Here is a 26,996-nt window from a genome sequence, read left to right on the forward strand (position 1 = left end):
CTTTCCTGTCCAATGGGCGTGAGCCGTGCTGGTGACGTCAGGCGCCGGGCCCCGCGGGGGCGGAAGCGGTGCCATGGCGGCGTACCCAGGGCAGGTGGGGCCGGGGCGGGGGTCGGGACCGGGGCGGCAGGGGACACGGAGGAGCGCGGGGCGCAGTGGGATGGGGCCGGCTCGGCTCGGGGCCGGCTGCACACAAAGGTTCTGTCCTCTCTCCAGGGCTTCCCCGGCGCAGGACAGGCCCCCGGCGCGCCCCCGCCCGGTGCCTATCCCGGAGCCTATCCCGGAGCTCCCTACGGAGGAGGCCCCTATGGACAACCTGGGCCTTACGGTGGTCCTCAGCCCGGGCCCTACGGAGGAGGGGCTCCTGGAGGTGAGTAGGGCCGCGGGTCGGATGGGTGAGTGCCTTCTGCGGGGGGTCCCCGAGCCCCTGGGCGGCCCCGGGACAGAGGTGCAGAGGTGAGGGCAGCTGTGCAGAGAGCACCATGTGGATGGCACTGCTTGCCTTGGTGTGAGGCACTCAAATGCCTTCTCCTGGCAAACTCGAGGCACTGAACTTTCCAGGTAGTTCAAGCCCCAAACATCAGGGCTAAGCTGGTCTGAAGCACGAGGTAGAGCAGAACAGCTTGTCCAGGAGCTGTGAGGCAGAGGCAGCTCTGTGAGGCAGAGCAGAGCAGGCTGCCCAAGAGCAGTGAGGCTGAGGCAGAGCAGAGCAGGTTGCCCAAAAGCAGTGAGGCAGAGGCAGCTCTGTGAGGCAGAGCAGAACACATTGCCCAAGAGCAGTGAGGCAGAAGCAGCTCTGTGAGGCAGAGGCAGCTCCATGAGGCAGAGCAGAACACACTGCCCAAGAGCAGTGAGGCAGAGGCAGCTCCATGAGGCAGAGCAGAACACACTGCCCAAGAGCAGTGAGGCAGAGGCAGCTCCATGAGGCAGACCAGAGCAGGTTGCCCAAGAGCAGTGAGGCAGAGGCAGGTCCATGAGGCAGAGCAGAGCAGGTTGCCCAAGAGCAGTGAGGCAGAAGCAGCTCTGTGAGGCAGAGGCAGCTCCGTGAGGCAGAGCAGAACACATTGCCCAAGAGCAGTGAGGCAGAGGCAGCTCCGTGAGGCAGAGCAGAGCAGGTTGCCCAAGAGCAGTGAGGCAGAGGCAGGTCCATGAGGCAGAGCAGAGCAGGTTGCCCAAGAGCAGTGAGGCAGAAGCAGCTCTGTGAGGCAGAGGCAGCTCCATGAGGCAGAGCAGAGCAGGTTGCCCAAGAGCAGTGAGGCAGAGGCAGCTCCATGAGGCAGAGCAGAACACATTGCCCAAGAGCAGTGAGGCAGAGGCAGCTCCATGAGGCAGAGCAGAACACACCCAAGAGCAGTGAGGCAGAGGCAGCTCCATGAGGCAGAGCAGAACACATTGCCCAAGAGCAGTGAGGCAGAGGCAGCTCCATGAGGCAGAGCAGAGCAGGTTGCCCAAGAGCAGTGAGGCAGAGGCAGCTCCATGAGGCAGAGCAGAGCAGGTTGCCCAAGAGCAGTGAGGCAGAGGCAGGGAGGCAGAAGCAGGACACCTGCTTGCAGCTTAGCTCCATTTCCATGACTTGCCTGAGTGCAAAGGCTCCTTTGGCCACAGAGATTCACCAATCAGGTGGCATTTGCCAAACTGACCATGGTAGGTGACCCCAGGGCTTGCTCACCCTTATTTGGGCAAGACACCAACAAGTTAAGGCCAGGCTGGATGAGGCCTTGAGCAACCTGCTCTAGTGGGAGGTGTCCCTGCCTATGGCAGGGGGTTGGAGCTGGCTGAGCTTTGAGGTCCCTTCCAACCTAACCCATTCTATGGCTCTATGATAAGTACCCAACCACCTGTGGGTCCCTGTTGGTCACTTTGGGAGGGGACATAATGGCCCAAGCCTTTGTTTTCCTCCAACCCTTGCTTCCCCCATCAGCAGAAGGGTGGAGCAAGCCAGGACAGCTAATAGGCCTCTTAGCCTGCCAGGACACCCACCTGGCCCCATGCCATGCTGGAGGAGCTGGCTTAGTGGCTTCCTCTCACCCATCTTGGATCAAATCACCATGTAAAGGAGCTGGCAGAATCCTGGTTTGTTATTGTAGAATCCCAAGGAGGCTCCAGGAGGCCACAGCCCTGAGCACCAGCAATTAAACTTTACAGCCAGACATCCATCTCCTGGCACTGCCAGCTTTATGGGGCAGCAGCTCCATGGTTTGCTTTCTGCTCCCAAGCTACATGAAAGCTCTGATTTACTTCCCTGGCTGCATCCCAAGCCCTGGGCATTGCTGAGCTCTTATCTCAGGGTGATGTGGCTGTAACAAAAAGAAAAGAGCTGCACACAGCAGAAGTGTTCACTTGGCCCTGGGTGTTGGCTGCATCCCTGGGAGCTGTAGGATCAAGGAATTGTTTTGGTTGGAAGAGTCCTCTAAGATGCTTGTCATGAGAGGATGAGGGGGAGTGGGTTTAAACTGGCAGAGGGGAGGTTGAAACTGGATGTTAGGGTGAAGTGCTTGACAAGGGAGGGTGGTGAGAGATTGGCACAGGTTGAGGGTGGTGAGACACTGGCAGAGGTTGCCCAGGGAGGTGGTGGAGTGGCTGTGGCTGGAGGTGTTGAAGCCAAGCCTGGCTGGGGCACTTAGTGCCATGGTCTGGTTGGTTGGGCAGGGCTGGGTGCTAGGTTGGGCTGGCTGAGCTTGGAGCTCTCTGCCAACCTGCTTGATTCTATGATATGATTCTGTGGTCTCTCCCCATGCAGGCAGTGCCCCCCCAGGTGTGGACCCAGAGGCCTTCTCCTGGTTCCAGGCAGTGGATGCAGATCACAGTGGCTACATCTCTGTTAAGGAGCTGAAGCAGGCTCTGGTCAACTCCAACTGGTCCACTTTCAATGATGAGACCTGCATGCTGATGATAAGTGAGTCTGGGCTCTCCTTGCCCTCCTGCTGCTTTTCTTTGTGGGGTTGTTCAGCCTGGAAAGGAGGAGACTCCAGGGAGGACCTCAGAGCTGCCTTCCAGTACCTGAAGTGATCCTACAGGAAGGCTGCAGAGAGACTTTTCATCAGGGTGTCTAGAGACAGGACTAGGGGGAATGGTTCGAAGCTGAGGCAGAGCAGGGTTAGAGTTGAGCTGAGGAAGAAGTTCTGCAGTACAAGGGTAGGATGTTGAGGTACTGGAAAACATCTAGAGAAGAGTGATGAAGCTGGGGAGGGGCCTGGAGCACAGCCCTGTGAGGAGAGGCTGAGGGAGCTGGGGGGGTGCAGCCTGCAGCAGAGGAGGCTCAGGGCAGAGCTCATTGCTGCCTGCAGCTGCCTGCAGGGAGGCTGTAGCCAGGTGGGGTTGGGCTCTGCTGCCAGGCAGCCAGGGACAGAAGAAGGGGACACAGCCTGAAGCTGTGCCAGGGCAGGTTGAGGCTGGATGTTGTTAGGAAGTTGTTGTCAGAGAGAGTGATTGGCATTGGAATGGGCTGCCCAGGGAGGTGATGGAGTGGCTGTGGCTGGAGGTGTTGAAGCCAAGCCTGGCTGGGGCACTTAGTGCCATGGTCTGGTTGGTTGGGCAGGGCTGGGTGCTAGGTTGTGCTGGCTGAGCTTGGAGCTCTCTTCCACCCTGCTTGGTTCTGTGACTCTGGAACAGGCTGCCCAGGGAGGCTGTGGATGCCTCTTCCCTGGGAGTGTTCAAGGCCAGGTTGGCTGAGGCCTTGAGCAGCTGAGTCTGGTTGAGAAGTGTCCCTGCCCACGGTGGGGAGGTTGGAGTGGATGATCTCTGAGGTCTTTTCCAACCAGAGCCACTCTCTGATTCTCATCCCTTTGAGCTGAGACGTTTGTGGGGTGAAGCCCAACCCAGCCCAGCCTGCTGTTGCCTCAGCATCACCAACCTGAGCAGCTGGGCAAAGGCTGCAGCTCCCAGCACCCTTTTGGAGGAGGACACAAGTTAAAGGCACAAAATCCTGTTGGGGCAAGATGCAGAGCAGGGTTCCAAAGCTGAGTGAACCTCACTCCTGGAAGGCTGAGGAGGCAGAGCTGCAGCAGCAAGCCAGAGCTGCTCCATTCCTCTGCTTGCTTTCGCTGCTGTTTCTTGCCAGTCCTTTCTGATCACAGTCCTGCTGAGGGAGGGTTTCAGGTGCTGAGGAGCTTCCACACACATCCTGAGCTCTCTGGGTGTTTCTGCAGGGTGTTCTCACTCCACTCTTCCCTCATCTCTGCTGTTTCCTCTCCAGACATGTTTGACAAGACCAGGTCTGGGCGCATAGACGTGTACGGCTTCGCAGCCTTGCTGCGCTTCATCCAGCAGTGGAGGAGCCTCTTCCAGCAGTATGACAGGGACCAGTCAGGCTCCATCAGCTTCAACGAGCTCCAGCAAGGTGGGTAGAGAGCAGGGACCCCAACGTGACCCTTTCTGAGCATCCTGGGAACCACAGTCTGCCTCTGCTTGGTGTTCACTTCCAGCCTGGTGACTTCTTCTGGCACCATCTCTGCAGCGGGGTTGGGTGCCTGGGAGCTCCTGGGTGCCTGTGAGCTCCTGGGTGCCTTCCACAGAGCCACAGCTGCAATCCACAGCTGTCACCCTGCTGGGACATGCTGGGTTGGGTGTCTGTGAGCTTCTGGGTGCCTTCCACAGAGCCATAGATGCAACCCACAGCTGTCACTCTGCTGGGACATGCTGGGCTGGGTGCCTGTGAGCTCCTGGGTGCCTGTGAGCTCCTGGATGTCTTCCACAGAGCCATAGATGCAATCCACAGCTGTCACCCTGCTGGGACATGCTGGGCTGGGTGTCTGTGAGCTTCTGGGTGCCTTCCACAGAGCCACAGCTGCAATCCACAGCTGCCACTCTGCTGGGACATGCTGGGCTGGGTGCCTGTGAGCTCCTGGGTGCCTTCCACAGAGCCACAGCTGCAGTCCACAGCTGTCACCCTGCTGGGACATGCTGGGTTGGGTGTCTCTGAGCTCCTGGGTGCCTTCCACAGAGCCATAGGTGCAATCCACAGCTGCCACTCTGCTGGGACATGCTGGGCTGGGTGCCTGTGAGCTCCTGGGTGCCTTCCACAGAGCCACAGCTGCAGTCCACAGCTGTCACCCTGCTGGGACATGCTGGGTTGGGTGTCTCTGAGCTCCTGGGTGCCTTCCACAGAGCCACAGCTGCAATCCACAGCTGTCACCCTGCTGGGACATGCTGGGTTGGGTGTCTGTGAGCTTCTGGGTGCCTTCCACAGAGCCATAGATGCAACCCACAGCTGTCACTCTGCTGGGACATGCTGGGCTGGGTGTCTTTGAGCTTCTGGGTGCCTCTCACACAGCTATGGCTGCAGCCCATGCCTGTTGCTCTGCTGGGACACACTGGGCTGGGTGCCTGTGAGCTCCTGGATGCCTTCCACAGAGCCACAGCTGCAGTCCACAGCTGTCACTCTTCTGGGACATGCTGGGTTGGGTGTCTCTGAGCTCCTGGGTGCCTTCCACAGAGCCACAGCTGCAGTCCACAGCTGTCACCCTGCTGGGACATGCTGGGTTGGGTGTCTCTGAGCTCCTGGGTGCCTTCCACAGGGCCTAGCTGCAGCCCATGCCTGTTGCTTTGCTGGGACACAGTGGGCTGGGTGTCTCTGAGCTCCTGGGTGCCTCTCACACAGTCATGTGGGTGCCTCCCATGCAGCCATGGCTACAGTTCATGCCTGCCACTGGGCTGGGTGGCTGCAAGCTCCTGGGTGCCTCCCATGCAGCCATAGCTGTGGCCCATGCCTGCCACTGAGCTGGGACACGCTGGGCTGGCCAAACTGGCTGTGACAGAGCTGGTGAGAGCCTTCCTTTGGGATCGAGGAGCTACAGCAGGGCTGTGACCTAAACTTCCTTCCTTAAGGAAACCCAAAATGCCTTCCCCCGCCCACTCCCACCCTCCCCCCCCCCCCTTAAATGGCATGTGGCTAAAGCTTGTTTTTTTTCGGGAGGAACTTGGGTGTGTTTGTGCCTGATGGAGGGGAAGAATGTCAGGAATTTGTGCCCTGCTTTGCTTTCCTCCCCGCTGAGAGCCCTGCCCCTGCCCACCCCCAGCAGAGCCGCGGTGGGTGCCAGCCAGCAGGGAGGGCAGGAGGCTTCCCTTCGCCGCTCCTCAGCCTGCCGTTTCCTTGCTGCCAGCTTTCAGCCAGATGGGCTACAACCTGAGCCCGCAGTTCAGCCAGCTGCTGCTGGCTCGCTACGGCCAGAGGTCCTCCAACCCCAGCATCCAGCTGGACCGCTTCATCCACATCTGCATGCAGCTGCAGAGCACCACCGACGCCTTCCGCGAGAAGGACACAGGCCTGGTGGGCAACGTCCGGCTCAGCTACGAGGACTTCCTCACCATGGTGGTGACTCGCATGATGTGAGGGCTGCCAGCTCGCTGGGCTGGGCTCCTGGAACAGCTACCAGCCTCGGGATTTGTCCCCATCCCCCCCTCCTCCCCTGATTTGTCCCCATCCCCCCCTCCTCCCCTGATTTGTCCCCATTCCCCCCTCCTCCCCTGATTTGTCCCCATTCCCCCCTCCTCCCCTGATTTGTCCCCATCCCCCCCTCCTCCCCTGATTTGTCCCCATCCCCCTCCCCTCCCCGCCCCGGGGGCTGGCGTTCCAGGCTGGTGTGCCCAAGGAGCCCTGCTGGGGCTCCTCCATTCCTTGTGTCCCAAGGTAAAGTGGAGCCTAGGGGTGGGACAGCCAAAGCAGCAGCCTGTGCCATGCCTCCCAGGGAGTGCTTGGATCATCCCTTGCCAGATACAGATCTTACTTAGCCCCTACCTGTGCTGTCTCTCTGCTTGGTGAGGTGTTTGTGGTGGACCAGCTCCATCTCAACAGGCTTTTGAGGACTCTCTGGTGACTGAGAGCTGAGCCTTCCTCTGAAAAGCACCAAGAAGGGCCCAAGTGAGGGCAGAGCTTGTTCTTCCTCACCTTGCAGCTGGCTCTTCCTCACCAAGAGCATGTCAAACCCTTCAGCTGTGCTGGAAACACTCTGGAGTTCTGAGGCTTTGAGCCTTCTTTTCTCTCCAAGCCCCTGGGAGGTGCCACCATGCAGGATCATCAACCCCTACCTTGATGCCAACGTCTTTCTAGATCCATCTCTGCCTGCTGAAGCCAAACTCTGACACAGTTTAGAGCTTATTTTTACAGCTTTGGAATAAAAGGCAACGTGCACTGGTCCCTGGCTGCTTTGTGTTTGTGAGGCACCCCCTTTGTGCAGCCAGCAGCAGCTCTGGGGTGTGGGCAGGAGATGTATCAGGTGCTGCAGCTCTGCTCTAGGTGCTGCAGCTCTGCTCTAGGTGCTGCAGCTCTGCTCTAGGTGCTGCAGCTCTGCTCTAGGTGCTGCAGCTCTGCTCTAGGTGCTGCAGCTCTGCTCTAGGTGCTGCAGCTCTGCTCTAGGTGCTGCTTCCAGGGCTCAAGACACTCTCCTGGGCTGACTTCTCACACATTTCATGGCCACTTGGAGAAAAGCAGAGGGCTGGGGTCTGCTGCTGAGGTCTGGATAAAGATTTGGCCAACACAAGGGGGGTTTGTTGTGGTGGTTTTCCACCTGGTCTAGGAGAAGGTTGTCCCTGCCTGTGGCAGAGGGGTTGGAACTAGATGATCCTTGAGGTGTCTTCCAACCTTGACAGGTCTGTGATTCTATGATCATCCTTTAGTGGGCCTTGAGGAAGGAAACACAGAATGGTCAGGGCTGGAAGGGACCTCAAGGATCATCCAACTCCAGCCACCCTGCCAGGGGCAGGGACACCTCACTAGATCAGGTTGATCAGAGCCCCATCCAGCCTGGCCTTAAACACCTCCAGGGATGAGGCTTACACCACCTCCCTGAGCTACCTGTTCCAGTGTCTCACCACCCTCACAGTGAAGAACTTCTTCCTAACATCCAGTCTGAGCCTGGGAGTGCAGGTGGATAACATCCATGGCACAGCAATGAGCCCTGGTGGCCAGGAAGGTCAATGGGATCCTGGAGTGTATGAAGAAGAGTGTGTCCAGCAGATCAAGGGAGTCACAGAATCAAGCAGGGTGGAGGAGATCTCCAAGCTCAGCCAGTCCAACCTAGCACCCAGCCCTGCCCAACCAACCAGACCATGGCACTAAGTGCCTCAGCCAGGCTTGGCTGCAACACCTCCAGCCACAGCCACTCCACCACCTCCCTGGGCAGCCCATTCCAGTGCCAATCACTCTCTCTGACAACAACTTCCTCCTAACATCCAGCCTCAACCTGCCCTGGCACAGCTTCAGGCTGTGTCCCCTTCTTCTTCTGCTGGGTGCCTGGCACCAGAGCCCAACCCCAGCTGGCTACAGCCTCCCTGTAGGTAGTTGTAGGCAGTAGTAGTAGGAGGTTCTACTCTGCCCTGGTGAGACCTCATCTTGAGCACTGCCTTCAGTTTTGGGCTCCCCAGTTGCAGAGGGACAGGGATCTGCTGGAGAGAGCCCAAGGGAGGGCTACGAGGATGATGAGGGGCCTGGAGCACTGCCTGATGAGGGCCCTGGGGCTGCTTAGTCTGGAGAAGAGAAGACTGAGGGGATTAAATCAGTGTTGATAACTCTCTGAGGGCTGGGGGTCAGGAGGGGGGGACAGGCTCTGCTCACTGCTCCCTGGGCTAGGACAAGCAGCAATGGATGGAAGCTGCAGCACAGGAGGTTGCAGCTCAGCACAAGGGGGAACTTCTTGCCTGGAAGGCTCCCAGAGCCCTGGCACAGGCTGCCCAGAGAGGTTGTGGAGTCTCCTTGTGTGGAGCCTTTCCAGGCCTGTCTGGATGTGTTCCTGTGTGCCCTGAGCTAGCTTGGATGGTCCTGCTCTGGCAGGGGGGGAGGTTGAACTGGATGATCTCATTGGATCCCTTCCAACCCCTGTGAGCCTGTGAGCCTACCCACCTCTAGTTTTGCTCCATAAAGAGCAACCCAAACCTTACAAAGACACTTTGCATCCTCAGCTCCTGCCTTCCAAACCCTGCACAGAAGGTAAGCACTGCAGTAGCCATTGCCCAAACCTAAAGAGGTTGTTTCTTTTCTTTCAACATCTTTCTAATTCATCAAGTGCAAATCCTGGAAGGAGCTTTTGGAGCAGAAAAAAAAACAACAAACCACAAACCCAGAGCTTTGTTGTGTTTGAAGGTATTAAAAAGCAAACATGGCCTCAAGAGAGGCTTCTGGAGAAGCTGCTGAGTGTTTGGAGGAGTCTTTGATGCAAGAAAACAAAGGCTGCTGGAGTCCCCATCCCCTGGAGGGGTTTCAGAGCCATAGAGATGTGCTGCTGAGGGACAGGGTTTTAGTGGCAGCCTGGCAGTGCTGGGTTAATTGCTTGGACTCCCTCTTCAAGGTTCTTTCCAACCCAAACCATTCCATGCCCCAGCTCCTTATCTGCCCCTTCCAGCAGCGATAAGCAGCCCTTGGTGGTTTCCTCAGCTTCAGCCAAAGGCAGAACTTTGTGTGCTGGAGCATCACGAAGCAGCCCTGCAGTGTTTCTCCTGCTCTTGGCTTGAGTCAGAGCTGCCCAAGCTCTTGGAGGGGAGTTGAAAAGAGGCAGTGGGGAGCCAGCAGCCCCACACCTGTGCTGCAGCCATCGCCACCTCTGCAGGCTGTCCCTGTCCTGGCTGGGGCTGATGTGCAGCAGCAGGGATGAGTGGAGGTGTAAGGGAAGGTTACAGCTATGTGTAGCTGTGTGTCTGTCTGTCCATACCCTGCATGTGTCTGTACATCCTCTGTGTGCATCTATCCTGTACCCATCTGTCTGCCTGGCCATCTTCTCTGTGTGTCTGTAGAGCCTCTTTGTCTTTCAGTATCCCCTGTGTGTGTCCATGTGTCTGTCCATCTCCTCTGTGTCTATACATCCTCTCTGTGTCTCAGCATATCCCCTGTGCACGTCTCCTGTACGTGCCTTCTGTGTCTGTATATCCCCTCTGTGTCTGTCTGTACATCCCTCCTGTGTCTGTCTGTCTGTACATCACTTCTGTCTCTATATCCCCTCTGTCTGGCTGCATATCCTCTGTGTGTCTGTCTGTACATCCCCCTGTGTGTCTGTGTATCCCCACTATGTCTGTCTGTCCATCCCCCCTGTGACTGTATATCCCTTCTGTGTCTGTCTGTCTGTTTATCCATCCCCTGTGTGTCTGTATATCCCCTCTGTGTCTGTCTGTACATCCCCTGTCTGTCTGTCCATCCCCCCTGTGTCTGTATATCCCCTCTGTGTCTGTCTGTCTGTACATGCCTTCTGTGTCTGTATAGCCCCTCTATGTCTGTCTGTCCATCCCCCGTGTGTCTGCATATCCCCTCTGCGTCTGTCTGTCTGTCCAACCCCCCTGTGTCTGTATATCCCCTCTGTGTCTGTCTGTACATCCCCTGTCTGTCTGTCCATCCCCCCTGTGTCTGTATATCCCCTCTGTGTCTGTCTGTACATCCCGTCTGTCTGTCCATCCCCCCTGTGTCTGTATATCCCCTCTGTGTCTGTCTATCTGTACATCCCCCTGTGTGTCTGTATATCCCCTCTATGTCTGTCTGTCCATCCCCCGTGTGTCTGTATATCCCCGTTGTGTCTGTCTGTCTGTACATCCCCCTGTGTGTCTGTATATCCCCTCTGTGTCTGTCTGTACATCCCCTGTCTGTCTGTCCATCCCCCCCCGTGTCTGTATATCCCCTCTGTGTCTGTCTGTCTGTACATCCCCTCTGTGTCTGTCTGTCTGTCCATCCCCTGTGTGTCTGTATATCCCTTCTGTGTCTGTCTGTCCATCCATCCCCTGGGTGTCTGTGTATCACCCCTGGTCTGTCTGTCCATCCCCTGCGCGCCCCTGTCCGCTCTGGCTGTCGCAGCGGCCGGCAGGTACCGCCTGTCACCACCAGGTGGCGCCACACCTCTACCCTATGGGCACCTCCTCCGCTGCCTGGGTGCTGCTGGTGGCACCGGGCTGGTGCCCGGGCAGAGGGTGGCTTTGGGAGCAATAACAGGAGGAAAGGAGGAGGTGAACACAGCTTGGCACCGGCAACAGTGCCCACAGCCCTGCCCCGCGGCCGCGGCTCTGCCCTGGCCCCGCTGCGCTGCAACGTCAGGCTGAGGGGCGCTGGCACCTCGGTGGCACTCCTGGCTGTGCTGGCACATCTGGCTGTGCTGGCACACCTGTTTGTGCCGGCACCACTGCATTTGTTGGTCAGTGTGGCTGCGGTGGCACTTCTGGCTAGAGTGGCACATCTGGCATGCCCACCCCTGCTGGCACCCCTGGCTTCAGTGGGTCAACGCGGCTGTGGTGGCACACCTGACTGACTTGGGTGGCACTCCTGACTTGGGTGGCACTCCTGGCTGTGGGATGACCACGGTGTCTTTCTCTGCCCTGGTGGCACACCCAGCTGCAGTGGTACACTCCTGGCTTGCAGCGGCAGCGGCGGTGGCACTGCTGCCTGCAGTGGCACTCCTGGTGGCGGCACGTCGGGCTGCAGGGTGGGCACAGTGCCACTCCAGCCGACGGGCGACAGCCTGGGGGGGCTGCGCCTGCTTCTGATGAGTGTCCCTTGGCTGCGGCCAGCAGAAGCCAGCGGGGCCGGAAGGTGCACAATGAGCGGGGACCTTATCTCAACCCCCCCCCAGCCCTTCCCGGGGCCACTGCTAGGGCAGCTCCCCCCTTTGCCATGGGACAGAGGCAGGCAGGGGCCAGCAGGGCCACCCGCACCACCCATCCCCCCCACCCGAGGAAGGAGCCTCCTGGCCCTGAGGCTTCCAAAAGTTTATTTACAAATAATAAAAAGCAAAATAAATACCAAAACCCCCCAAAAAATTAACAGGTCTTAAAAGTAGAGCCCCGGGGAGGGGGTTGGAGGGGGGGGGGGGGAAGGAAAGGAGCAGTGGAGAGAGCTGTGCTGCTGCCTGGTCCCCAGTTGTGGCCCCACCAGGACAGGGACACTGTGTGGGACTGAGCCTTTCCCTGTCCCCCAAAGGCCCCAGAATTGGGGTGGCAGGACCCATAGCACCATAGGGACGGGCAAGGGGCGGGGGGGGGGGGGGTGTGAGGACCCCAGCCCCATTCTCAGCCTACAGCATTCAGACTTGGGGCTTCTTCAGGCTCGGCGACATCGGTGAACTTCTCCCCTCCCTCCCTCCCTCCTCTTCCTCCTCCCCCCCCAGGCACTGCTGGGTTATTTTAACCCCCTCAACTCCAGAGCAAGACAAAATGAGGGGGGGTGAGGGTGGGCAGATATGGGGGTGGATGAGCCCTGGCACTGCAGCTCTTCCCCAGCCCAGTGCCCCCTGGTACTGGGTGGCGAGATGAGGATGGTGAAGCCACCACCACCAGTTCTATGTGGTGGGGGGGAGGGGGGGAGGTGGCTACCTTCGAAGAGCCCCCCCAGCTGCCACCAGAAGCCAGCCAAGCCTGGAGCAAAGGGGGATTAGCGGCTAAATCCCATGGGATGCGGGACCAGCCCCCGCGGCACCTCCCCCCCACCCGCACGCACCACTGCACCCAGCCGCCACGTCAGCAGGGTGGGGGGCACACAGCCCCCAGCCGCGGGCACCCGGGGGGCAGTCCCATCCCCCTGCCCGACGGCACGGAGCTGCACGGGGGCGGGGAGGGGGCGTCTCACCCCCACCCCCACCCCCCACGGGTGACACACACCCCCCAGCCTCCCCCCCAAAGGAGGGGAGGGAGAGGCTGCGGTCGCTGGGCAGGAGAAGGACATCGGTGGGGCTGGGGGCGGGGAGGGGGCAGAGTGGGAGAGGGCCGTGGGCAGCGAGGGGGTCACTTGTGGGGCATGTCCTCCACGCTGACACGGCCCCAGACGCCCACCACGAAGGTCTCCACCTCGCACTCGTTGATGCCCCTGGCGATGCGGAAGTGCCCCCCCTCGCCCCACGCTGTGCCCCACGAGTTGGCAGCCGTCTGCAGAGAGGGGGGCAAGAGACACGAGTCAGTGCCGGCTCACCTCCTGGCCTCGAACCCTTCCCTGGGCACGGTGGCATGAACCCACCCATGCCAGCCAGCCCCAGGCGGTGGGCACCCACCGACACTCACCCAGTACTTCTGGGTCTGGCCGTCGGGCAGCTGCTCCTCACCCCACCTGCGCCGGGAGGACAGAGGGGTGAGTAAGGGGGCACAGGGTGGGCATCACCGTGCCTGGCAGCGTGACAGGCAGGTTGCTGTGTTGAACCCTGCTCGTTTCCTCCCTCCCGAGGACCAGCCTGAGGAATTTACGTCCGCTCCCGAAATACAGCAGCGATATTTAGCCACGGGAGGAGGAAGGAAGCGACCGGCACAGGGCAGCTGCTCCCCCGCTCGGCCCCAGCCCCCTCCTTCAGCTCTGCACCTCCAACCTGCCTCCCCTCCCTTCTCCTTCGAGGGGGCTGAGCACTGCACACTCGTGGCACCCACAGAAAGATGGGGAGGGACTTTTTAAAGGGCTTGTGGATGAGGGGCAAAGGATGGAAGCTGGCAGAGGGGAGGTGGAGAGTAGGAAGAGATTCTTGACGGTGAGGGTGGGGAGAGACACTGGCACAGGTTGCCCAGGGTGGTTGTGGCTGTGCCCTCCCTGGGGGTGTTCAAGGCCAGGATGGAGGAGGCTTTGAGCAGCCTGGGCTGGTGGGAGGGGTCCCTGCTCACGGCAGGGGGTTGGAGCTGGATGAGTTTTAAGGTCCCTTCCAACTCTCCTGTTCTCTGATTGGCCCCCAGGAGCCCTCCCCAGCATCACTCCCTGCACTCCCCTTCCCTCCCCACCTCCTCTCCCTGTTCAAAGGCAGAGGACATCTTTCCTCCCCCAAGAGAGTGATTCTCCCCGCCCCAGACCAGGGCTCTCTGCATCCCCCAGCCCCCACACCACCCCCTCCTCACCTACCCAGTGATTTTGACCGAGTGGGTCCCGTGTCTCTGGTGCTTTGGTCCCTTCCCCTCAGCCACCGGCGTGTGCCGGTAGATCCCACTCTTGTACATGAAGAAATCCTCATGCACCTCCAGGATGGCTGTGGGAAGAGGGAAAGGGTCTGGGGATGCTGCCCATATCCCAGGGGATGAGGGTGCTGCCCATCGTGTCCCCCGGGGTGGGGAACATAGGCACTGGGGACATGGAGGGGGGCATCACCCAGGAGGAGGGAAAGCAGGAGCTGGATCCTCCCCCGGGCGGTGAGACAGGAGTGAGAGGAGGCTTAAACCAAGCAAACTCATCAAGGAACCAAGTGCCAACCGCTGAGAGGGAGATTAAATCTCGGGAGTTAATGAGCAACAAGTGCCCGCGGGTGTGGGCAGCGTGACGGGCACCCTGGGGCTGGCAAGAGCAGGGCACTGCCTGGGCATGTGGCTAAACACGACGCAGGGCAAGCAGCCAAGGCGTCTGTGGGGGGTCTCCAGCCTCGGGCAGGGCAGCTTCCCCCACCCACTCCCAAGCCCCAGCGTTGGGGTGTGCAGGTGGGGTGCCCACCTTGGCTGCTCCCTGCCCCATCCACTTCATGCCCCCAGTACTGGGGCATGTGGGTGAGGTGCCCACCTTGGCTCCCTACCTTGCACAGGACCATTCTCCAGCAGCTCCTTCATGATCTCCTTCTCCTGCAAGCAGAGAGTTGGTTGGCAGCAGGAGCGGCACCCCTGGGCACTGCCCTCCCCCACCCCTCAGAGAGGCAGGCAGAGGCTGTTTCGGCAGCCAGGGGTGGGTGCCGTGGAGATGCTGGGTGGAGAAGCAGCTCCCCGCGGCACTCCACAGTGGGTTTTTCCCAGCTTCATTCCCAAACTTGGCATTCCCAGGCAAACAAAACCACCCCGAGCCAAGCCCCTTCCTGCTCCCCACGCCTGAACCGCTCCTGCTTCGCCCACGCCGGCGGCTGTGCCCCTGCTGGCCGGCCGCGTCCCGCGGGCACTCACGCTGGAGGAGAGGCGGTAGGCAGGAGTGGACTGGTAGATGTCGTTGGCGTGGGTCTGGGGGTTGGGGCAGCGGGCGGTGGCCTGGCGCTTGCCCCTGCCCGTGGAGCGGCTGTGCATCATGCAGGGCTGTGCCGCCGGCTGGCTCTCCTGGCTGGTGAAGGGGTAGCACTCGTCTGTCACCACCCTGAGCAGAGGGACACGGACGTCAGGAGGAGAAGGACCACCTAGCTCCATCTCCACTCCGACCCCCACTGGCGACCCCTTCCCTAAACCCCACTCTCCATCCTTACCTTGATCTCCATTTCTATCCCCATCCCCAAGCCTCCCCCTGCCACTCACCATCCCCACTTTGCTCCTCGCTCCCTTTGCCACCTCCAAACCCCACTCTTCATCCCCACTTTGATTCCTATTCCCAAACCCATTCCCAGACCTCCTTCTCTATCCTTACTTTGATCCCTTTTCTCATCCCTATTCCCACACCCCACTCTCTATCCCTACTTTGATCCCCATTCCCAAACCCATTCCCAGACTCCCTTCTCTATCCTTACTTTGATCCCTTTTCTCACCCCCACACCTACACCCTACTCTCTATCCCTACTTTGATCCCCATTCCCAAACCCCACTCTCCAACCCTACTTTGATCCCCATTCCCAAACCCATTCCCAGACCTCCTTCTCTATCCCTACTTTGATCCCTTTCCTCACCCCCATTCCCACACCCCACTCTCTATCCCTACTTTGATCCCCATTCCCACTCTCCATCCCCACCTTGCTCCCTCCTCCCATCCCTTCTCCCCACTCTCCATTCCTGCCTCAATCCCCAAACCCTCTTCTTCACCTCTCCCCCTGGGGACAGGACGCACAAGGGGCACCTCTGGGCTCTTCCCAGGTAACCAGAACCTTGAACTCTCCTATCCCACTCCAACACTGGGGCAGCCTCTGCCCCTTCAGCTCCTGCCAGCCCCACTCACCCTCGCCTGCGGAGGTACCACCAGGCACCATCCAGCCGCCCCCCGCTGCAGCCCCGCTGGTTGCGGGTGTCACAGGAGAGGAGGTTTTGGGGTGACAGGGCAGGTGTCATGTGGCCCATGGAGTGGATGGAGATGCGATCCGAGGCGACAGCTGGCAGCAAGCAGGTGGTCAGGGAGTGGTGGCTGCTCCCACAGCTCCTGCCCCGCTGCTCAGCCACCCCATCCCCAGCAGCTCCCTGCCATCACCTCCCCATAGACTGCTCATCAGCCTCCCCTCCCCAGCAGCCTCCCCTCCCCAGCAGCTCCCCCCCATCACCTCCCCATAGACTGCCCAGCAGCCACCCCATCCCCAGCAGCCTCCCCTCCCTGTCAGCTCCTCCGCATCACCTCCCCATAGACTCTCCATTGGCCACCCCATCCCCAGCAGCCACCCCTCCCTGTCAGCTCCTCCCCATCACCTCCCCATAGACTCTCCATTGGCCACCCCATCCCCAGCAGCCTCCCCTCCCTGTCAGCTCCCCCCCAATCACCTCCCCGTAGACTGCCCATCAGCCACCCCACCCCCAGCAGCTCCCCCCATCACCTCCCCATAGACTGCCCAGCAGCCTCCCCTCCCCAGTAGCTACCCCCCCATCACCTCCCCATAGACTGCCCATCAGCCACCCCATCCCCAGCAGCCTCCCCATCCCCTCCCATCTCTCCTCCTGGTCAGCCCCCCCATCCCCATTAGCCACCTCCTCTCCATCCCATCCTCATCTGTCACCCCTCCTCATCAGCCACCTCTCCATCCTCATCTGACTCTCCATCTGCCACCCCTCCCTATCCCCTCCCACCTCCCCTCCCCATCCGCCCCTCCATCCCCATCAGCCATCCCCTCCCCATCCCATCTCCATCATCCCCCCCATCTCCATCCCCATCCCCTCTCCATCATCCCCCCCATCTCCATCCCCTCTCCATCAGCCTCCCCCTCCCACCTCTCCCCATCTCACCAGCTGTGGAGAATGCCCAGGAGCCAGCACAGTTGCCCTGGTCCAGGGGCTCATGGATCATGCCAGGCCACTTTGCAGCTGCATCGAAGTGGCGAGGCAGGACCTCGTTGGAGTCCATGTTCATCTGTGGAGACAGAGCCCAAGGGTGGGCACCACATGGGGACCACCTGAGCTGGTGAGCAGCTCATCCCCAGAGCATCCTTGGAGCCATCAGCATCCCCCAGCCTCACTGCAGGGCCCCTTGACAGGAGGACAGCCATGCCCCATGGTGAGCAGCACCAGGCTGTGGGTGCCCCTTTGTCCCAGACAAGCTACATCCCTCCCAATATGAGCTAATCCCCCTACATTTGGGGTTCTCAGCCCCAGTGGCTCCTTCTGCAGCAAGAACCCCAAGTGGTGTGTGTGGGATCTCAGCACTGAGTGCCTCAGGGCTCTCACTGTGGCCTCTGCCTGGTTCTTATCCAGCCACCAACTCACACCCAGCTTTTCCACTGCAGGGGTGGGGGAGCCACAGAGCCTTCACCCTGGCCATGCCCAGCCCAACCTTCCTGGGGAGGAGGTGGCTGTGACATGCAGCTGAGCCTGGCACAGGAAGCACCTCTAAAATTAAACCCCTCCAAGAGCCAAGGCCATGGCTCTGGGCATGATGCTCTGTCCCCACCAGCACCCATGGGACCTCCAGGCACTGCCATCCATGTCCATGGCACCTTTGACTGTTCCCACCAGCACCCACAGGACCTTCAACTGCTGCCACCAGCACCCATGGTAGCCCCAACTGCTGCCACCACCACAGTGGGACATTCAATTCCTGCCACTAATGCCCATAGGACCTCCAACCCCTGCCATCCATAGCCATGGCACCTTTGACTACTCTCACCATTACCCACAGGACCTCAACTGCTGCCATCAGTGCCCATGGGACCCCCCAGCTGCTGCCACCAGCAGCCATGAGAACTTCCAGCTGCTGCCACCAGCATTGCTGGACCTCCAGCTGCTGCCACCCGTGCCCATAAGACCTTTGATTACTCCCACCAGCACCTATGGGCTGCCACCAGCACCCACGGGACTCCCAACCACTGCCACTAGCACCCACGGGAACCTCCAGCTGCTGCCACCAGCACCCACGGGAACCTCCAGCTGCTGCCACCAGCACCCACAGGACCTTTGATTACTTCCACCAGCACTTATGGGCTGCCACCAGCACCCACAGGAGCTCAAATCAGTGCCTACCCCAGCTGGGGGTCTGGTTTCGGGGGCAGCCCGGGGGCAGGCAGGGGTAGCCCCCGGGACAAGCGCTGGCGGCTCTGCTGAGTCAGCAGCCGCGGGGCTGTCGTTCCGATGGGAACGCAGCCGGCAGGAGAGGGGCAAAAACAACAGCGGCAGCCCGGGGATTGTCGGGGGGAATGTGCTGAGCTGCTGTCTCCAAGCACAGGGGCCGCCCCTGCACCCACCCTGCCCGGCCCCTTCCCAGGCCTTGGGGACACTGTGGGGACAAAGATGTAGAGAATGGTTTGGGTTAAAAGGGACCTTAAAGCTCATCCAGTTCCATCCCCACCCTGTTACGGGCAGGGACAGCTCCCACTAAGCCCAGGGTGCTCAAGAGCTCATCCAGCCTGGCCTTGAACACCTCCAGGCAGGGAGCATCCACAGCCTCCCTGGGTGACCTGCTCCACTGTCTCCCCACCCTCACTGCAATGAATTTCTTCCTCCTCTCCACTCTCAATCTCCCCTCTCCCAGCTCTAATCCATTCCTGTCACTCCCAGCCCTTGTCAAAAGGCCCTCCCCAGCTCTCCTGCAGCCCCTTCAGGCACTGGAAGGTTGCTCTGAGGTCTCCCTGGAGCCTTCTCTTCTCCAGGCTGAACAACCTCAACTCTGCCAGCCTGTCCCCGTGGGGGAGGTTCTTCAGCCCTCTGAATCTCGGTGGCCTCCTGCAGACCTGCTCCATCACTAGGTGAGGGGATGCTGAAAGGCTGGCTGAAGCCATGGGACAGGCAGGGTGAGCCCTCAGCGTGCCTCAGTTTCCCCAGCGGCCCGGGGGGGGTCTCACCTGCAGCTCGTTCATGTTCATGACAGTGGGAGAGGGGCGGAAGGTGCCCAGGCGGTACCGGATGCCATCCTCCAGCGTCATGCCCCAAAACTGGCTGTAGTTGGCAGCCCTCCAGCTGCATGGCAAGAAGGGACACAGGTTAAGGGTGTCCCCAAAAGCACCGAGGGGTGAAGCATCCCTTCCTCATCCCCCCCCACCCCAGCCTCCCCAGCACCCAAGCCTTACCCGTAGTTGCCCCTGTTGATAGCATCGATCAGGTCCCCATCCATCAAGCAGGCATGGTCCTCACATTGCCACTGCCCACCGGGGCCACAGGTGCTGCAGAGGGGACAGCACCGGAGGGGACAGTCAGCTGGGGAGGGACAGTGGGGCTGAGGTGACAAAGGGGACCCCAGGTAGGTGCTGCCCCCGTGCCAAGCTAAGGACCTGCTGCTGTTGTAGGCAGCCAGGGCTGAGCTGCATCAGGGTTTGGGGTGGGTCACATCCCAGCTTGGCACCTCAGGATGCAGTGACACGAGAACAGGGGACGGGGACAGCTCTCTGCGTGGCCCTGGAGGCTGCACCCCCCCTGCCTCAGTCCTTGCAGGAGCCCTGGGGGCAGACAGAGCATGGGAGAGAAAAAGCAGCTGAACAGCAGCCAGGCTGCAGAGAGCAGAGCAGGGCTTGGACAGCAGCCCAGGGAGGGGATTTGGGGCTGGCCACGTCCCCCCACCTCCGGGGAAAGCCACCCTGGGCAGCTTAGCTGGGATCCCTGCAGCCCCCATGGGGAGATCGGATGGGTGGGGTGGGTGAAGGGAGGGGGGGAAATGCTGGGTCTGGGTGCCCCTGGGGAGCCCCTGGCTGTGCTCCCCCTGCAATGTGAGCAATGCTTGGCATGCTCCCTCCTGCCCGCGGCACAGCTCTCAGCGAGCTCTTCCCTTTTAAGGAGCCGTGCGAGGCTGGAGCTGTGTCCCACCAGCCTGGCCCCCACCCCACACCTGCACCCCCCAGTACTCACCCCAGCCCCAAGCACTCCCAGTGATCCCTACGCCTGGCTGTGAACACCTTGGGGGCTCCCATGAGGGCACCCCAGGGTGCAGCCAGCTGGGTGCCCAGCCAGAGCAGTCCCCTCTGCTTCACCCTCTGCATTTGGCCCCCTGCCAGCCTCGCCCCCCCCCCCCCCCACCCCCGATGAGGAGCCAGGCAGAGGCAAGGTCTGGGGCAAAGAGCTGCAGGAACTGCTGCTCTCCAGGCTGTAAGTGTCAGGGGAGAAGGGTTGGAAGTAGATGATCTTTAGGGTCCCTTCCAAGCCAAACCATTCCCTGCCTGGAGTGCTGTGGGGAGGTGATGCTGTCCCAGAGGCACTACACAACCTCAGCACCTCGACCTCCTCCTGGTGCCCAGGGATAACCTCCAGCCCCATAGGGAGAACCATCAGGGCTTCAGGAAGGGCTCAGGCTGCCTTTTCAGAGCATCATAGAAGGGCTTGAGTTGGAGAGGACTTTAAAGCTCATCTAATTGCACCCTCCTGCCGCGGGCAGGGACACCTCCCACCAGCCCAGGCTGCTCAGAGCCTCATCCAGCCTGGCCTTGGACACATCCAGGGATGAAACATCCACAGCTTCTCTGGGCAGCCTTTTTTCAGTGTTCCACCACCCTCGTGGTAAAGAGCTTCTCCCTAATGTCCCATCCAAATCTCCCCTGCTCTGCTTTCAAACCACTGCCCCTGGTCCCATCACCACAGCTCCGGATAAAAACCCTTCTCCAGCTCTCCTGGAGCCCCTTTCAGATCCTGGAAGGCTGCTCTAAGGTCTCCCTGGAACCTTTTCTTCTCCAGCCTGCACATCCCAAACTCCCTTACGGAAGGACAGGGTCGGGGGGAAAGAATGGGGAGGGATGGTGGCAGGAGGAGGAAGAGGAGGAGGAGATCCTGCTCTAGTGAGAGGCGTCCCCGCCCGTAGCGAGGGGTTGGGAAGAAGATGATCTTCAAGGTCCCTTCCAACCCTAAACCACTCTCTGCACGCAGAGGAGGTGCCCCCAGCCAGCCGGCTGCAGCTCCAGCACCCGCGGGCACACACCCGTGGGTGCCCTCACCCACGCCCCAGACGCAGCCTTTTGATGTGCCTTATCTGCCGCATCGCCGCCAGCCCTGCCGCGCTCCCTCCTCGTCTGCGGGCAGCTCTGTGCCCGCCGGGTGCCCTTTCCCCCACCTCTGGGATGCCATTAATACCTCCCCAGCCCTTCCTCCTCAGAGCAAGCCCACGCTGCTCCCTAACACGAACAGCCAAGCTCCTGCTGCGTACCACGGACGGGTTCAGCCCACCTGGCACCGAGCTGGCAGGGCTGCCAGCCGCAGGCAGGGCCCATCAAGCTTGGGCAAGCTGAGCTCGGACCAAGGTGGCCAAAACCTCCTTGTGGGCAGCTCGCAGCCAGCCTGGCCGTGTGCTCACCTGGCTCCCACAAAGGGCATGTGCAGAAATCTGGGAGTGGCTCAAAACCTCGGGGAATTTTTGCTTGGAAGATGCCAGAACAAAAGCATTTGGCAGCAGCCCCCACCCAGCCAGCCAGGGCCCCGTGCTCCTGCCGAGCTGCTTGCGGGCACCTCGATGCCCCCTTGGCACCAAGCTGGTGGTGCCCGCATGGCACCGGGAGTGCAGAGCCACTCACCACAGGTTGCAGTTCTCCTGGTAGGTGGCTCCGGTGGGGTAGGTGCGGCCAGCACGGGCACAGCCTGGGGGGAGGGGGGGACAAAAACGGAGGGAGAGCCCCAGTGAGCCCCTGGCTATATGGAGAGGGGGGGTTGGGGGTGTCCCACCAGCACCCCCCATGGCTCCGGGGAGATAAACCACCAAAGGGATAACAAATGTGGTCCTGAAAGCCGAAGCAGGATGCCCAGCTGCATCTTGGCACCTTCAGACCTGGGATGAGGATGTCCTGAGTTGGGTCTAAAGCATGACAGGGAGCCAGCCTGTGCCATAGGGTGCAGGGTGGGGATGGGGGGGGTGGAGGGGCGGGTAAAGTGGGGCTGGCACAGTGCCAGGAGGGTTCACCCTAGGGCTGCAGAGCAGAGCTGGCCTCGAACACCAGGCAGAGTCTGGCGGGACAGGGATAAAGGGGCCAGTTGTACCCTGGAGCTGGCTCTGCTCTGCAGGGACTTCTTAGAGAGCCTTGTGCTGCCTGGTGGGGGCTGCCCATGCCCCCCTCTCACCCCACTCCCCCCCCCATCCACCCTGCCCACACCAGCTGCTGGGTGGGTTAAGTCAGGGCCAGCATCTGCCTGCCCCAGACGTGACCGAGGAAGCTGGGATGAAACTCTCCCACCATGCCCCTGCTCTGCCCCACAGGCAGCTGGAGCTGCCACCTCTGCCCTCCTGCCCCCCTCAGCCCTGCCCATGGGGAGGCTCAGGGGATGGTTATGGGGCCACAGATCCCTCTGCCCTCCTGCCCCCCTCAGCCCTGCCCATGGAGAGGCTCAGGGGATGGTTATAGGGCCACAGATCCCTCTGCCCTCCTGCCCCACTCAGCCCTGCCCATGGAGAGGCTCAGGGGATGGTTACAGGGCCACAGACCCCTCTGCCCCCCTCAGCCCTGCCCATGAGGAGCCTCAGGGGATGGTTAAGGGGCTACAGACCCCTCTGCCCTCCTGCCCCCCTCAGCCCTGCCCATAGGGTGGCTCAGGGGATGGTTAAGGGGCTACAGACCCCTCTGCCCCCCACAACCCTGCCCATGAAGTACCTCAGGGCATAGTTTACAGGGCCACAGGCTGCCCCCAGCCCAGCTTCTGTGCCCCCAGCCCCAGCCTGGCCACTTGGTTTGAGTTTCTGCAGCTCCAAGGGGTTCAGAGCAGCAAAGGGCAGGGCTGTGAGCTGCTACCTTTGGCCTCATCCACTACCCAAAGAGGCACCAGTACCACACCGGGCACGCCAGGGCCGGCCCCCTGGCACCCACAGAGCGCTTGCCCAGCTGGGCACTGTCTCACCTGCGGCTTTGGGGAAGGGGGCAGGGATGCCCAGGCAGTACTCCCAGAAGTCAGGGCAGCAGTCGGAGACGGTGCGGTTGCAGAAGAGGTCGCAGTAGCAGAGGGTGTCGTGGTAGGGCACGGTGCAGGCATCGTCCCGGCCGTGGCAGCAGACGTCCCCCCGCTGGCAGTAGGAGCCGCCCGCGTCGTAGACTCCGTGCTCGTACAAGCCAGGTGCCAGCTCCCGGCGGGTGCGTACCCGGGCGGCCAGGGCCACCTGGGCCAGCAGCCAGAGGCAGAGCAGGACCCGCAGCAGGCATGTGATGAAGGCCATGTCCCCAGACCTGCTGCGGGGGGAGCGGGGGAGGGGGCACTAAGCAGGGTGGGGGACAGCCCAGGGGTCCTGTGGGCACAGGAGAGCTCTGCACCTTATGCCAGTCTCATCCTGCTGGGTCACCCCCGTTGACCAGCACCCAGGGTGCTGCCCTTTGAGCCCCAAGCCACCTCGCCCACTGAGCCCTGAGCCACCTTGCCCACCCCAGCAGGCACCCAGTACGACCCCGAGCTGTCTCCCAGGCACCATGCCCGTCCCAGCCAGCACCCAGCGTGCTGCCCACAAAACCAGCCCCTGCCCCACCTCAGCCCCACCCTCCCCTGCCTCGGGATGCCCAAAATGTTCAGGTCTTTAACTCCCTTTGCACCCCATCCTGGCTGCAAGGGGGGGCCCACAGCTGCAGAGTGACACCCCAAAACCCCCACTCCTCGCTGGGTGCCCACTCCCTGGGTGCCCAAGGAGACCCAGTAGTGCCCACCCACACCTTCACTTCCTGCTGCAAACCCCAAACCCCAGCGGCATGGTGCTGCTGAGGGCACCTGGGGTGCCCTGTCCCAGTCCGTGGAGACACAGGCGGTGTGATGAGCTGCCAGGTCTCAGCTCGGCGGGTCGAGGGGAGCTCTGGGGACCCCGGGAGGAGTATTCGGGGGTAGAAATCTGGTCCAAGGAAGCCACAAGGTAGGACTCTCCCCTCCCCCCCCGACACTTCCCAACCCCTCCGGTGCATTTCATTCCTGCTCCCCTGCCCCGTACCTGCCGCCGCTCTGCTCCGCGCCGCCGCAGCCGCCGAGCACCTCCCCCGGCCCCGCCGCTCCTTTTAACCGCGCCCCGGGAGGCGGGGGGGGGAGCACCGCGATCCGGCCGGGCTCAGCTGCCCCTCCCCGGGCGGAGCAGAGCGCAGCCGGGCGGGGGTCGGAGCCTCAAAGGCTGCCGGCGGGGCTGGGGGCAAGAACTGAGACCGCGACCGCCCCATCCCCGGGGGGCTCCGGGGGCACTTCTTAGGTTCCTGCTCCCCTTGTTTGTGTCCTTGTAAACCGGAGGGGGAGTCCGGGCGGCCCTGCCCGGCTCTCTCTGCCCCGTCTAGGGGCTTTCCAGGGTGTGGGAAGGAGAGAGGAGGAAGGGGGGACCCAGCGCAGCACAGGGCACGGAGTCAGTGCCACTTAGAGCCACCCCACATCCCCTCTGCCAGCACCCAGCCTGCTGCTCGGCACCTATTGCAGGGGACTTTTGGCCACCCCACAGGTCCCAGTTCCCCTCTGCAGTACCAGTACCCACCGCGGGGCTTCATCTGCCTGCCCAGGGTCTCCTGCCTGCCTCTGGCCCAGGAGGAGCAGCATCTCCTGGCTGCTGCCAAAGGACTCCCCGAAGATGCCTCCTGGCAGACAGAACGGGTGGCAGGGAAGGCAGAGGGAGGTTCCCTGGGTGGTAGCAGGAGCCAGGAAAGGAGCTGAGCCCAGCCTTAGGGGCTGGAGGGCTCCTGGATGCTGGCTGCAGCCCCTGGAGAGGCTGTGCTTGCACCCTGGCTGCCTGGGCTGAGGGGCACCACACGGCGCTGGGCATGAGGGTTGTTTGTTCCCTGGGTGCCCAAATGAGGGTGCTACAAGAGCCCCATGGAGTTGCCTGCTCCCTGCCCTGCCCTGGGTGGTCTGGGTGTCCACATGAGGGTCCTTCAAGAGCCACATAGGCTGAGACCCCCTCCCTCCCCCCGTGCTCTCGGAAGGAGCTTTTCCTGCTGGCCTTGGGCTGAGCTGGATGACCCTGGAGGTTGCTGAGAGCCTCAGGAAGGAACTGGGTTCGGTCAGGAGCCTCATTGTGTCCAGCCACATGTACTTATCCATGACTGGGCTGCCAACAGCCCAGGGTGAGTCACAGTTTCCCCAGGACCCTCCGGGGACAAAGCAAAAGCCTCTGGCAAAAAGGACATCTCCCCACTCGCTGCTCCCAGCCCTTGTCCTGCCAAGCAGCTCCCTGGCAGTGCCTAAGGGTGTCATGGGGTGCTGCTGGCAGGACTGTCCCCTCCCCATCCCCCCTCCACCTCCCTTTCTGCCGCCCCCCCCCCCCAGCTGATAAGGAGGCAGGGGTGGCAGCAGTCCAAGTGCTTTCAAGCCTCCCCCTTCACCCCCTTCCTGTGGCGTCACCCTTGGCAGGACATGGCAAGCTGGCACTGCAGTGCCACAGCTCACTCTGTCCCTCTGGTGCTGGTATCTCCTCCCATGCGTGTCCTTGCTCCCAAGGCCTGCCCCCGCTCTGGGGAGTGCCAGCCTCTCATACATGTGAAGGAGGCAAGGTGGCAGGGGACAAAGTCCAGCCAGGGCACCTTGGGCACATGCGGCTGCAGGAAGCGGAGCGGAGAGCCGTGGGCTGGCAGGCTTGCAGCCCTGTCCTTGCTGCCACCACGCTGGGGGAGGGAGCAGCTCCCAGCACCCAGGTACCAGGCACTCAGTTGTTCAGTCATGGGAAGAACCCAGCCCCAGCTGGGTTGTCCCTGGATCATAGAATCACAGGATCAGGCAGGGTGGAAGAGAGCTCCAAGCTCAGCCAGCCCAACCTAGCACCCAGCCCTGCCCAACCAACCAGACCATGGCACTAAGTGCCCCAGCCAGGATTGGCCAAAACACCTCCAGCCACAGCCACTCCACCACCTCCCTGGGCAGCCCATTCCAATGCCAATCACTCTCTCTCACAACAACTTCCTAACAACATCCATCCTGACCCTGCCCTGGCACAGCTTCAGGCTGTGTCCCCTTCTTCTGTTGCTGGCTGCCTGGCAGCAGAGCCCAACCCCACCTGGCTACAGCCTCCCTGCAGGCAGCTGCAGACAGCAATGAGCTCTGCCCTGAGCCTCCTCTGCTGCAGGCTGCACACCCCCAGCTCCCTCAGCCTCTCCTCACAGGGCTGTGCTCCAGGCCCCTCCCCAGTCTTGCTGCCCTGCTCCAAACACCTTCCAGCACCTCAACATCTCTCTGCAATTCAGGAGCCCAGAACTGGACACAGCACTGCAGGTGTGGCCTGAGCAGTGCTGAGCACAGGGGCACAAGAACCTCCCTTGTCCTGCTGGCTACACTGCTCCTCAGCCAGCCCAGGATGCCATTGGCTCTGCTGCCCACCTGGGCACTGCTGCCTCCTCTTCAGCTCCTCTCTCCCAGCACCCTCAGCTCCCTCTCTGCCTGCCTGCTCTCAGCCACTCTGCCCCCAGCCTTCAGTGCTGCTTGGGGTTGTTGTGGCCAAAGTGTAGAACCTGCACTTGGCCTTGTTCAGTCTCATCCCATTGGCTTCTGCCCACCCATCCAGCCTGGCCAGGTCCCTCTGCAGAGCTCTCCTCCCCTCCAACAGCTCCACACCTGCTCCTAGCTTGGTGTCATCTGCAAACTCACTGCTGCTGCACTCAATCCCCTGGTCCAGATCATCAATGAAGACAATGACCAGGCCTGTGCCCAGCACTGATCCCGGGGGCACATCACCAGTGCCAGCTGCCAGCTGGCTGTGGCACCATTCACCACCACTCTCTGAGCCCAGCTCTCCAGCCAGTTCTTGTCCCATATCAGAGTGAATCTGACCAAGCCATGAGCTACCAGCTGTGCCAAGAGCTGCTTGTGGCAGACAGTGCCAAAGGCTTTGCTGAAATCACAGTGCCCAACTGCACAGTGCTGCCATCCCCACAGGCTTCCTTGGCATGGTCCAACCCCATGCAAGGGTGAAGACCTCACTGTTGGGGTGAGGCATCCCCTCCAAATCCACCCTGGAAAGCCACTGAGGTGGCTGGAGGAGCTGGGCAAGAAGTTGGTGCAGTGCCATGCACTCACTCTGGGCATTCCAGATGCTGCCATGTCCTGGCTGCCCTTTCCAAAGCCCCCTCCCCACTCCACACCAGTGCTGTGGCACCCCACATGCCAGTGGGCTAAGGTGGTCCCGAGATCCCCAGCGCAGC

At 61.3% G+C, this 26,996-nt stretch overlaps 2 protein-coding genes across 3 annotated transcripts; one reads left to right on the forward strand and one right to left on the reverse strand.

The window, feature by feature from the left end:
• The first annotated feature begins 15 nt into the window (after nt 1-15).
• On the forward strand, nt 16-6,474 carry PEF1 (penta-EF-hand domain containing 1). Its single transcript, XM_064172743.1, has 5 exons — nt 16-94; nt 217-370; nt 2,741-2,896; nt 4,196-4,339; nt 6,102-6,474. Exons 1-5 carry the CDS (start codon nt 74-76, stop codon nt 6,329-6,331), a joined length of 705 nt encoding a protein of 234 aa, XP_064028813.1. The 5' UTR covers nt 16-73; the 3' UTR covers nt 6,332-6,474.
• A 5,184-nt stretch (nt 6,475-11,658) lies between these two features.
• On the reverse strand, nt 11,659-23,874 carry TINAGL1 (tubulointerstitial nephritis antigen like 1). 2 transcript variants are annotated; one of them, XM_064172730.1, is made up of 12 exons: nt 23,822-23,874; nt 22,756-23,081; nt 21,444-21,507; nt 19,023-19,115; nt 18,798-18,912; nt 16,750-16,873; nt 15,761-15,911; nt 14,791-14,974; nt 14,433-14,478; nt 13,775-13,898; nt 12,958-13,003; nt 11,659-12,825 (listed from the first exon to the last, which is right to left on the reverse strand). In XM_064172730.1, exons 2-12 carry the CDS (start codon nt 23,066-23,068, stop codon nt 12,685-12,687), a joined length of 1,401 nt encoding a protein of 466 aa, XP_064028800.1. In that variant the 5' UTR covers nt 23,069-23,081; nt 23,822-23,874; the 3' UTR covers nt 11,659-12,684. The 2 variants fall into 2 exon arrangements, with proteins under 2 accessions (XP_064028800.1, XP_064028801.1); XM_064172731.1 differs by having other exon boundaries at nt 22,756-23,078; nt 23,822-23,843.
• Between the last annotated feature and the right edge of the window lie 3,122 nt (nt 23,875-26,996).

This window comes from Pogoniulus pusillus, chromosome 37 (assembly GCF_015220805.1).
Source record: "Pogoniulus pusillus isolate bPogPus1 chromosome 37, bPogPus1.pri, whole genome shotgun sequence".
In the NCBI taxonomy this organism is placed as follows: Eukaryota; Metazoa; Chordata; class Aves; order Piciformes; family Lybiidae; genus Pogoniulus; species Pogoniulus pusillus.

Coding starts and splice junctions, on each gene's coding strand:
- PEF1 (XM_064172743.1), top strand. CDS start 74: ATGGCGGCGTACCCAGGGCAG. Junction 95..216: donor TGGCGGCGTACCCAGGGCAG/GTGGGGCCGGGG, acceptor TCCTCTCTCCAG/GGCTTCCCCGGCGCAGGACA. Junction 4,340..6,101: donor CTTCAACGAGCTCCAGCAAG/GTGGGTAGAGAG, acceptor CCTTGCTGCCAG/CTTTCAGCCAGATGGGCTAC.
- TINAGL1 (XM_064172730.1), bottom strand. CDS start 23,068: ATGGCCTTCATCACATGCCTGCTGCGGGTCCTGCTCTGCCTCTGGCTG. Junction 19,116..21,443: donor CAGGAGAACTGCAACCTGTG/GTGAGTGGCTCT, acceptor TCCCCTCTGCAG/CACCTGTGGCCCCGGTGGGC. Junction 14,975..15,760: donor TGGTACCTCCGCAGGCGAGG/GTGAGTGGGGCT, acceptor CCCTCTGCTCAG/GGTGGTGACAGACGAGTGCT.